At 40.8% G+C, this 12,717-nt stretch overlaps 1 protein-coding gene across 1 annotated transcript; it reads right to left on the bottom strand.

The window, feature by feature from the left end:
• Nucleotides 1-8,355: 8,355 nt before the first annotated feature.
• Nucleotides 8,356-11,371, bottom strand: LOC115825446 (class I histocompatibility antigen, F10 alpha chain-like). Its single transcript, XM_030789279.1, has 5 exons — nucleotides 11,311-11,371; nucleotides 10,464-10,736; nucleotides 9,864-9,866; nucleotides 9,460-9,750; nucleotides 8,356-8,732 (listed from the first exon to the last, which is right to left on the bottom strand). The coding sequence occupies exons 1-5, from the start codon at nucleotides 11,369-11,371 to the stop codon at nucleotides 8,356-8,358; spliced, it is 1,005 nt and encodes a 334-aa protein (XP_030645139.1).
• Nucleotides 11,372-12,717: the final 1,346 nt, after the last annotated feature.

The following is a 12,717-nucleotide window of genomic DNA, read 5'->3' as shown; positions in this document are numbered from 1 at the left end:
TGTTATTATCTGCAAAAGGTGGCTACTTTGATGAGAAAAATTTAGATTAATTGTGTTAAACAGAACAATTCAATGACCTCTTTTTTTAATTCCAACTATTTTTTTTGTTCTACACTTTAATTTCAGAGTACACTCAATAAAAACTGGAAAAATGGAGGTGTTCTAAAACCTTTGACCGGTTGTGTGTGTGTGTGTGTGTGTGTGTATGTGTGTGTGTGTGTATATATATATATATATATATATATATATATATATATAATTTTTTTTCCATATAATGCTCACCTTGTAGACAGACAGGGCGTTTGATGACAGCTGTTAAGCAGTCAGCAGTGTGAACTACTCGGCTATGTGATTGGTTGTCTGACACGTTGAGATTTCCGCTGTATTGGTATGTGCACCCCTGAGTCCAAGCACTCAGCAGCTGACAGACAAACAGTTCATCTGGAGATCAGAGGACTCACTCAGACCTGTCACTGAGACATGGACCATTACTTTTTAGTGCTCACATTTCTTCTGTTTCGTGAGTGTCTGACAGATAGATAGATAGATAGATAGATAGATAGATAGATAGATAGATAACTTATTTGATGATGTGTGAATAACTTTTACTTGTTGTGAATTAACTGCTGATTTAAGTGCTGAGATTACTGGTTTATGTAGAATGACTGTGTGGTGATGGATTGGGGTCAATCTGTGTGTCTGATGTTCTCTCTCAGGTATCACTGGACCAGGTTTCGTATTCACATCCCCTGTGACACAGATCGTTCAACCCAACGACAACGTCACTCTACAGTGTAACATCACGACCGACCGAACCACATGGTACCGACTGAACACAGAAGAGCTAGTGCTGGTGATGTGTGTCCAAAAAGGTTTAGGAGGGAACCTTGTTACCATCCATAATGAAGATAAGAGTCATTTGGTACCAAGGCAGGACAGAACAGACAGGTCAGTCAGTCTACAGATCATCGGGATCAGAGAGTCGGATTTGGGACTGTATTACTGCAGCGGTCCACACAACGGCTCATATGTGAGTTTTCAGAAAGTCGTCAGACTGGCTTTTACGGGTGAGTACCACTCAGATACATGGCTCCTTAACAAAACCAGTCACGCAGAGAATACTGGGGAAGATTTACTTAGACTCCAGTGTGTTGTCATGGAGATAACAGGTTACCTGGTGTAGTAGCTGTGTGAGAGCAAAGATTTTCAAAAAGTGTCTTAAAAACGTAAATTTGATCAGCGCACAGCCAACCCAAATACAGACTTTTCTGTAGCTGAGTGTTAAACCGAAGGCATGAAGATATTCAGGTCTGTGGGAATGGTTAAGGATTATGCATTATATGCCTTTTATCGTAAGTGAGGATGAATCCACAGAAGGTTAAATCAGAGACACCCAGTGAATAAGAAATCAATGTACTTTTCATTTCTCCTGAAACCTTCTTGTTTTTTGGTATGTGGGCTTGTGTGGTTTTTTGTTAGCAAATTGCCCCGGAAATCATACACACACACACACACATGCACACACGCGCACACACGCACACACACGCACACACACGCACACACACACACACATATACACACACTCACACACGCACACACACACACACACACACGCACACACACACACACACACACTTGTAAGTTTGCACTGCGAGTGTTGTGATGTCACTGACAGGGTTAGTGCCTCTGACTCTACATATCCGCCCCGTTTTCGTCTGACCAATGGCTGAGCAGAGTGGCCCTGCTGCACCCCTGCTTCATCTGTCACACTACTGTGGTTTATGTGTTTCAGACAGAGACAGGACAGACATGGTGACCACATCAGAGATGAGGACTCACATGGCTACTCTAGTCTGCCTCTGTGCAGTTTCCGTTCTCTTGAAAGCTGGTGTGGGTCTCTATGTGGTTTGTCAGACAAAGGGTAAGTTTTCACAGCTTTCACTAAAGTAACTCTCTGACTCTCTGACTGTGTCATGGAACAACCGTTGAAATCTGACATTCAGACAAACATATGATGTGACAGTATGGATCAACACCAGCATCTGACACATTATGTTTTTGCTGAAAAATGTCAATATCTGATGAGACTGCAGCCCTGTCCTCTGTTCTGCCTTTGACCATAATCAGTTTGAAGGAAAAATGATTGATGAGTCTGTAAGAGGAAAATCTAACACTTCAAATGTAGCACGATATGATACGATGTGATATAAGAGGTTATGTTCCTTTCTGTCGTGGTGTTTTGTGATGTGGTTTGGTGTGATGTGGTGTGATGTGATACAACACGTTCCATTCTGTAATGTTATGTCACGTTTTATTTTGTTGTTTTGTGGTGTGATGTGAGATGTGGTTTGGTGTAATGTGATGTGGTGTGATGTGATGTTTTAGGCTGTGGATCTGCACTATGCCAGTCTTAGGTATGCTGCTAAAGCCAGACCAGCCATCAGCACAGAGACTCCGCCTGCTACAGAGAACGTCACTTATGGTACTGTCTGCAGCAGTGTCTCAACCAATAAACAATAAACACATATCTGTGTGTGTGTGTGTGTGTGTGTGTTTGTGTGTGTGTGTGTGTGTGTGTGTGTGTGTGTGTGTGTGTGTGCACACGTGGCAGGGGGCGGGAAACATTTAAATCACTTAAAGGAAACATTAAAACATCTGCCAAATACTTACCTGTTAAACTTCTCAACATTTATCGTGAGTCTGTCATTCTGCTTGCCGTCAGAATCTAAGATGTATTATGATGTCATAATTAAGTTCTCATGAGCTTTTGCAGTGACATTATTGCAATAACATTACACATTCTTATGTCTTCAGCCTGATTATGTCTTTTTACGTAATATCACCAACCTCTAACCATCCTACGCCCCTTCAGATGACTCCAACAGCAGTCGTTTCAAGCAGTTACTGATACAGCCACTGGGGGGAGCCACACACCTCATAACAAGAGGTCACATCTTTCAGGCTTTGCTGACATCAGATTGTTAACTGATAATGACTTTATTTATGTAAACATACATCATACAGGCTGATGGACTATAACACTGTCTCTTGGTAGTAAAGTAAGAGTCAAATACAGACTAAGCAATAGATTTTGTACTCTGTAGTTCACAGCATTTGGGCTATTTTGTTTTGACATAAGCAATGACTTAAAGGTTTATGTTTTATATGACTTCATGAACATAGCTAAAGCCTTCATGCGTGTAAATGCTTTGGGTAAATTTGGACCGCTGAGCTCTGAAACACTAAGTCTCAAATGTGTTGGATGCTGAAGGTTGCCAAGGGAGAGCAGAAGTGCTCAGAGATGCTGTCACTGGTAACTCTGAGTGATCTATTCTCACGTGTCTTCTCTGCAAGGCATTTAACTCCAGCTCAGTGCTCAGTGCACCTAATTGAACTTCACTGCATCAGTCTTTAAGCCACTGATAAGCAGGGCTGAAAAAAAAAAAAAGTTGTAGTTTTTAGTAGGACTGCAGTCAGGAAACTCCACAGGGGCTGACGACCTGGTCTGCTCTTAAAAGCTCGTCCGTCTGTGCTGCTGCTCAGTCAGTGGGCTATGCTGGAGGGTTGAGTGTTCAGATTAGAGTCACGGCACTGTGGCCATTAGAAATAACAGCCATTACGTGGGAGATGCAAGCTCCACACTGCCCCATGGTGGATAAGATGTGTTAGCGGCCGACCGGTATCTCAACTAATATATGAACAACTTGATGCCATATGAGAGAAAAACAAACAAATAAGCCAAAAATTAAATGAGTAATGTACACTTGGTATGTGTGTAAAGAGAGTCACTTTCATATGCGTTGTACATATTTACCTTTAAAGAGCTACAGGTACTAATCAGAGAGACAAAACAACCTTACATACCTTAAAAACCTCAGCTCAGGTTACAGAGGCCTTAGCGCAAGTGCATTTAAGTAACATCCATACAAATGCCATAGCCTGTAGCTCAAATGTGAAGATCAATCAAGCAGTCAACACTAGCAGTAGGCCTCTTAAAATTGCATGAGACTGTGTTAGTGTCAAAGTTCTGAGTTATAAAGCAGGTAACCAACCATGCACCATTGCCCTCAATTTGTGAGAATGCTCTGATAGCAGACACTCATGAGAACAACATCTCCACAGCTGGACTGTATCATGTGACACAGCTCTGCACACTGCTGCCATCTTGTGTGTCTTATGACTGAATACTGTGATTTGTTGTCTTTTGAGGTGCACACTATGACATGGTATTTCTTTGGGGAGGACACTGATTTGTGGATCTTTGGAGTGGACCCTGTGACTTGTCTTTGGAGCAGGCACTGTGATGAATTGTGATGGTTTCATTTGTTTTATAAAGATCTAATACAGCCTCTGACTCTCAGATGAGCTATATTTCCCCAGATATCCTCATGTTACAGCAAGTTTACCTGGACCCGAGTAGTACCAGTGAGCATTCATCATGACCTTTAAAAACAGGTACACAGTGATTTCATGCCAGTTCTTAGCTGGTGGATGGTGGCTGGTGGCTCTGATGAGAAGTTCAGAACTTAAGATATAAGTGTAAACATTTTCACTTAGTTTAAGACACACCACATTCTACAACTTAATGTCTAATCTGTATTCAACATCTGGAAAATCAATGAATTGTTTCATTAAATGATTGATTAATAAGCTAATACAGAGATACTGCCATACATTTATTCATCTGTGCAAAATCATTGCATAGTCTGGGAACTACTCAACTCGCATATATAGTTAATTTCATCCAAATAACCGACAGGCAAACACACAGACAGATGAAAGTTACCGACATGTAAGACTCAGGGTTTGAATCCCAGATTTGTTGCAGTCTCTGTCTTACAGTCTGTAAGAGAGGGTCACAAGGCTAGAGCTGGTGGGTTTCAAACCCGGGTAACCAGAGCAACCAGTAAACGCTCCACCCAGGATTAGAGTGAACCCAGTTACAGAGTCAGACACAGGAGAGTAGGTTAGATCTCAAAAAGGGTTTTTAATGGAACATAATCTCAAAAGTCCAGGAAAAAAGAGAGCAGCTCAATCCAAAAAGAAAAACAGACATGAGATCAATTAGGAAAAAACTTAGGCAAAAAAGGCTTTTTCAAAAAACAAGCAAAACAAGTCCAAAAAGTGAAAACAGGCACAATCCAAAAAGGCAAACAAAAAACACTTCTCCAACAGGCAAAACACTACACAGGCCAACAAAAACCAAGAACTCAGTTGTCTTCCGTGAACCAGGACTCAAGAACACAGAGAAAATGGCTCAAAGACTAAGCAACAGGTGAACAGAAGACCATGGTTTAAATAGACAGACAAGACAAGACACAGGTGATACACATACATCAATAATGAACAGGGAAACTGAACATGTGACAAGGACAAAACAAAAAGACTGAGGACCCCTATGGCCAAAAAAAGGAATGACACCCCACAGTCATGACAGAGAGAGATACTGTGAGAATGTGGGTCTTTAGTGGATGTAAGGGTGTTCCTCTCTCCTCTCACTAGGTGGCAGTCATTGTCAGTTAGGCCCCTCACTGAAGTCTGTCACTGGCCCTGCTCAGCCTGTTGAATGAAAAGGCTGTGACGACTGCAGACTGATGGGACAGGAAAGAGGTGTCTGATAGGCTGAAATGCCTTTTGAGTGAGAGCAAACCTTGATGTGTTGGTGACAGGTATTCCAAATACGGTTGACATGGAGATACATAAAGAGATAAATAAACCCTTTTTTCCTGGAGATCAAAGAGATGTGACAAATTGCTGGTTGAGGAAATGTAAGATCCCGTCAAATATGCTCCATCTTCTCACTGTATGAAAAATCAAAACAACAACAATAACAACAACAACAAACAAAACTCAAAAGGCCAGAAATAACAACAAAACAAAACTAATATCTGAAGGAATCTCATTGACCAAACAATTTAATGAAACTGCAACCACAGAAAAGAAGAGAAGGACGCCCCTCACTGGTCTGGGCATCAGTGACATATGAAGTGCACAGTGCCTGATCGTCACGTCAGTAGTAAGTCATTTAAGATGATAAAAATAAAATACAGACAAGACAAAATGTTTAGTCCTGCATGCTCAGGGTTAGGGTTAGGGTTAGGCTAACAGCGCAAGTTTTTAACAACATGTATGACCTAGTTAATGAAAAACAACAACAACAACAACAACAACAACAACAGGAGGGAGTCACTGGGTAAAACCAAGAACGTTTTGGAAAGCGGGTGGAGGTGTATGTTCATCCCTTCTGTATTTACTGGAGTAGCTAGTCAGGGGGTGTAACTGAACAACCAGCCACCAGCCAAGCACGTCATATCTCTCCTGCTGAAACATCATCTCTCTCTGCCACTGAGGGATTATTTCTGTCTACTAAGATTCATTTCCAAACTTCTGTGCGGCTGTCCAACCAGAGTGCCAGGCTTGGTGATAGAGAGTCTGGACTGCAGCCACTGTGGCCATTAGAAAACTCAGAGCAGCCAGACCCACCCCACAGAACATCAGCACTGCACAGACAGAGAGAGAGAGAGAGAGAGAGAGAGAGAGAGAGAGACAGAGAGAGAGAGAGAGAGAGAGAGAGAGAGAGAGAATTTTTGAGTTGTAGTTAGTTTTAGTTTTGTTACTTGAGATGTCAGAATCATATTCCTGAAGCGATGTGTGATTTGTTAAAACTGTAGCTGTTGTTTGAGTTGAAACTGATGGTGGGTCATTAGCGCATTTGCATTCTACAAAGAAAAACAGACAGCATGAACAACACAATATATTTTCTGTCCAACCCACACCAAACTATACCAAAATCCACACCACATTACGCCAAATCCACACCACAATTTACCAATCAGCATGACATTACACCAAATTCACGAAAAAGGCCGATATCCTGGGTGGGGACAAGGGAGGACATGTCCACTGCATGCTATCCCTGATCCCACACACAGTAGCCCGAAGTGAGGTAAGTGGCTTATCCAGGTAAATTCTGGTTAAGGTAACACAGAGTAAGCAGTAAACCTCTTAATAGAAGAGCCCTATAGCTTCATTCCTTAATTCTTTTAGCAAAACAAAGCCATAGGACTCTTCTTTTAGGAGGTTCACCACTTACTCAGAGTTCACTTAACCAGAAATGACCTGGATAAGCCACTTACCTCGCTTTGTACTACAGCCCTCGGTACGAGTGTTTGTGGCTCAGCTGTGGCTGACTGAGTTAGTCGCTACTTTGCTAACGTTCATTTAAAACAGCGAATGTGTCAAACATGTTTCTTTACTTTTACCACTCAGCAGAATAACACACACTTACATTTGTAACCACACTGACACTTATTTGCTTCGTTACCTTGCGGTTTAAACATTGGACAGCAAAGCATTAGAGATCTGCTTCTTCAGTGAAACTAAATCTAACTAAGCTTTAGCTTCATTAGCTTCAGATCAGTTAATGGGTGTTGCTTCTCGTGCGCTACTGTAAATAACCTACAGGCTGTGTGTGTGTGTGCCAGCCAAAAGGAAAACAGACATACGATTGATTTTCAGTTCCCCCAAAAGTTTTCAGTTCCCCCATCAGTTATCTCTAGAATATGTAACAGTAATAACGGTTTCCTCCCCATACATTTTATACAAGTAGCAGTACTTTTTGCGGCACCTTTTGTGTCCCCCTCAGGAAGCCGTTCATTGCCCCCCCCACAACAGTGAAATGAAACTTCTGCCAAACTTCTAACCCAAATCCACACCACATGATACCAAATCCACAACAAATTATACTGAATCCACACCACATTCTACCAGATCAACACCACATTATACCAACCCAACAGCATACAACACCACAATACTGCACACAAAACACTACAACATACAACACAACACTGCAACGTACAACACCACACTGCAGCACACAACACCATACGTAAATCCTGAATGTATTCTACTGCACCATACTATAATACCCTGCATCACACCATACCACACAGTGTCACATCAAAGCTCACTATATGACACCCTACCACAACAAACCACACCCCACCACTGCATACAACACCACACTACAACACACAAAACACTACAACACACAACACCACAACCCTGCACACAACACCAGACTACAGCACACTACACCACACCACAGTATACCATACCATACCATATCGTGCCATACCATATCAGTCACAACAAACTTACTTTAACTTAACAAACTTAACTTAACTTAACAACATACTTTAAAACTATTCGCACAGAGTTCCTGACACTCTACCTGTTATTAATTCTGAGACTGATGTACGAGGTGCACGTATGTATCCTGAAAAATAAAAGACGAGAAAAACATTTACAATTTAATGTATTAAATATGATCTTTGGATAAGTTTTTTTTTCTCAAGCTCTCCTCACAGCACGATAGTCTAGATAAGTCTGTTCATTTACACCTACAGCAGTTAGTACATTATGATAGTGAAACAGCAGATGGCAAATACCACTCTGGATTATGGGTTCGCTGAAAGTCCTGTGGTTCACATAACAAACATAATCTTCCTCATCAGAGTCAGGGATCTCCACACTCTTCCTCAGCTGGTACGTTCCATCACCATTGGGTAAAATCCCGGCAGACGTTTGGTCTCTCTCTCCCCGCTGGCTCCGGTCCTTTCTTATGTCCATTTGCACATCTCTGGGGTGGAAGCCAGTGGCCATGCAGGTTAGGATCACCCAGTCTGATTTAGCAGCATTCTTAACCATCAGAATCACCTCAGGTCGGCCTGGTAACGACACACATGAAAAACAGCTCAGATGCTCTGGACAAGAGCGTCTGCCAAATGACGGCCGAGCATACTGTAGGACACTGGTGCATACTGTAGGACACTGGTGCATACTGTAGGACACTGGTGCGTACTGTAGGACACTGGTGCATACAGTAGGACACTGGTGCATACTGTAGGACACTGGTGTATACTATAGGACACTGGTGCATACAGTAGGACACTGGTGCATACTATAGGACACTGGTGCATACAGTAGGACACTGGTGCATACTGTAGGACACTGGTGCATACAGTAGGACACTGGTGCATACTGTAGGACACTGGTGATTAATATGACTCTTTTTTTCTGATTATCACATCTTTGGCACAGAGGCCAGTGAAGAAATAGATTAATTAGATTAGATTATGCTGAGTTATTTATAACATTAACCGTGTAGAAGCTCAAATGTGTTTATGTTTTTCTTTTAAAAGCTTTTTTTTAAAAATTCTGCCTTAAATTATTTGGATTGGGAATTAACTACAGCTCATGAACTGGATGTTGATAATTTACATTTTTGTGAGCACTCCACTCAGATTAAGAAATTTGGCTTTTAGCCTGGTGGCCTTTCTCAAAACAATGTAAAGCAGAACGAGTCTAAATAACCTGGAACAGAGAACTGTGATTTAATTTGTAAATACACATAAACCAGAAGTCAGATTATACAGAGGAATCACAAATGCTCACGGTACTGTGTTAATGCTTCCTCCCCATAAGACAGGAATTTGGAGAGCCAGTCCACACACTCCTTCTCAAGGTAACCCTTAGTGTACTGGTTGAGAATGGGCACATCATCCCACTTCCTTTTGGTGGGAACGGCCTGATCAACTGGGGCCACCCACTGCATAGTGGTATCATCAAAGGACAGGAAGTCTCTACCATCATAACTGTACTGGTCAACACCACTCACAAATGTTATTGATCCATCAGACTGTGTCTCAGCCTCACAGCCATGTCTCCACTGAAGAACATGAACATCTGAAATTTGGAAACAGAGAAAGGGGGGCAAACAAGCACAGCATAGCATTCAGCTATCAGTGAAACATCTACTGTACTGTGCAACCACAAGAATTCACACTGAGTGTGTGGACTGCCTTTTACAAAGAATGCAGAAAACGGACACAAATCCCACATAAAGGTTAATCTCTGAACACTTTCAAAACACAGATTTTTCTATTACATTATTCTACAGTATGACACTACACATTATCACACTATTGGATAACATGAAACATGTGACTACATGAAAAATATGTGATGCTCACATGGATGTTCTTAACATACATGTTGCTCCTGCACATGTACAGAGGTATGTATGGGTTTGCCTGGAGGCATGTGTATGTGAGTGTGTATGTCCACACACGCGATGTTGTGCGTATGGGTTTGCCTGCAGGTGTGCACATGTGTGTGTGTATGTCCACACATGTGCAGGTGTGTGTGTGTGTGTGTCCACAGTGTATACATGGATGTACAGGTTCAAGTGTGTATGTGTGTGTATGTGTGTGTGAGAGAGAGAGAGAGAGAAAGAGGGAGGGAGAGAGAGAGATAGAGACAGAGAGAGAGACAGAGAGGGCGAGAGAGAGAGAATTGTGGTGTATTGTGATGTTCAGGAAGTCAGTAGTCAGGATGGAAACTCATACTGCAATTATGTTTATGCACAACATTTACTCAGTTTTCCTCTGTTCACTCACCAGACTGATTGTGTCTCATACGCTCCATCAGAATATTGATGTTGACTTTAAACCACTGTTCTTTACTCTTTCGTGACTGTGTGCCTTTCTCCCAGTAGTCAGCTGTCAGACTCTCTCTCATCCAGTGTTGTCTTGGAATCTTGACTTTGTCCTGACTGTTGTAGTAGTCAATCTCTCTGTCATCAAGCAGGCCCATAGCAGTGAACTCATGGATTCCAGGAAGAGAGACAGGTTTGGAGAGAGCGGTGTATATGTAATAGAGAGAGTGTCTCTCTGGTGGAAATACAGGGAGAGAGCCAGAATACAGAACAAAAAAAAAACATTACACACTCTCTTTCTTCTATCCTGATAAATAACTGAGCATACAGACAATTGTTTTATATTATCATAACAGACATTATTACAAGTAATTCCTCATATAAAAACATTGTTAGGGTGTGCGGGACATACTAATACTCTATCCAATGATTCAAACCAAGCAGATGATTCTCTGAGGGACTAGATCAAAGACACTTTTGCTAAAGAAGGCCCAGTTTCAGAACATAATTACTGGGCCTCTGTTGACATTTCAGTGTATCTGTGCAGCATATCAGAGTTTTCCCTATCTGCCCTTTACAGAGAGATGTAACCGTCACTTACTTTAGTTCAGATTATCCACAAATGTTAGGAAGATTAGCTATGTTCACAGTCTGTGAATGACAGTCTGTCTTCATCTTTCTCCTTCACTGGTTTAACCGTAGATTAGATGAATACACCAGTTAAGCGTTCTCTTTGACAGTAAGTGAGTCCTTAACTTTCCACAGCCAAAAACGAGTCTTTGATGAGAACTAAAGCAGTGATCACTTACCACTCTCAGTCTGCTGAATGATCCCACAGAACAGGACACAGCAATAAAGGAAAAACTCCATCTCACACTGTCAGGGGGAAACTTGGAGAAAAAGCTTGCAAATGACTGTATACTTTGCACCTGTATATGGTTTTAACTGACCTAATAGTGAGAGTTAGAAAACTACAGTTTGTTTGTTAGTGCAGCTGCCTATATGAGTGCTCAAACAGGCTACTGAGGGTACTATGTGGTCTGAGTGACAGAATGTGTGAGAGTACATGGATGTTTTTTTTTTTATGTTCTGTATGATGCATACTCTGTGTGTGTGTGTGTGTGTTTGTGTGTGTGAACTGTGGTGTTATTAAACACAGTTTTAGCTGATGAAGTTCACAGGCCTCTAAATTCTCAGGAAGGGAAATGTTAACAGAGCTAATAATAAACCCACAGAGACAGCCCACTGCTCTTTACAGCATTAAACTACATCACAAATACAGTGCTCCTCATTTTGAATGTGTGCATCCACACAGAGTCACTTTAATGTCAGATAAAACCATGCAGGTATAAAGTATATAATAGTAAGCACAGTGCCATGACACACACACACACACACACACACAGTGCTACACTTGAACAAGCGAAGACAGAACTCATTTACTCTGCCTCCATATTCTACAGTTAAGCACATCAGGTGTCTGTACATACCACAGCACCATACAACAGCGCCACCTTTTGGAAATGCAGAGTAAACTTTTTTATGTGATGGTGTGACAACAACAGATCTAAGATGTGAGGTAAGAGAGGAAGATTATGATAATTCATAATCATTCATTTATGCTAGTTCCACATATTCTTTTTACTGTTTTTAACTCTTCTATTATTTCCTATTTCACTGTAATGTAATGTTCACATTAAAAAGCTATTTTGTGCTTTTTGACTGTAAGCAAAATTTGAAAGCGAACATATTTCACTGTAATCAAAATCATATGAATTAATATATAATAATATCATATAGCAATAATATCATATAAATGTATATATATATATATATATATATATATATATATATATATATATATATATATATACATACATATATATATATATATATATATATATATATATATATATATATATATATATATATATATATATATATACACATATATATATATATATATATATATATATATATATACACACACACACACACACACACACACTACCGGTCAACCCCCCCCCCCCCGCCAAAACTAAAAAATAATGTAAATTTCAGAGTAAAAAAAAGGTCTTTTTCAGGGAACAGGTAATGGGCTTACAGTTTACAGCTTTTCTGCAGCAGTGTTAGTAAATTAAGTCTTTAAAGTTGATGCAAACAATTCCTACAGGTGTTCTGACTTTTGTTGATTACTTGGAAACTGTCTGTCTGTA

The sequence above is a fragment of the Chanos chanos genome, chromosome 12, assembly GCF_902362185.1.
Source record: "Chanos chanos chromosome 12, fChaCha1.1, whole genome shotgun sequence".
NCBI classification, from domain to species: Eukaryota; Metazoa; Chordata; class Actinopteri; order Gonorynchiformes; family Chanidae; genus Chanos; species Chanos chanos.
This window is presented reverse-complemented; position numbering and strand designations above follow the sequence as displayed.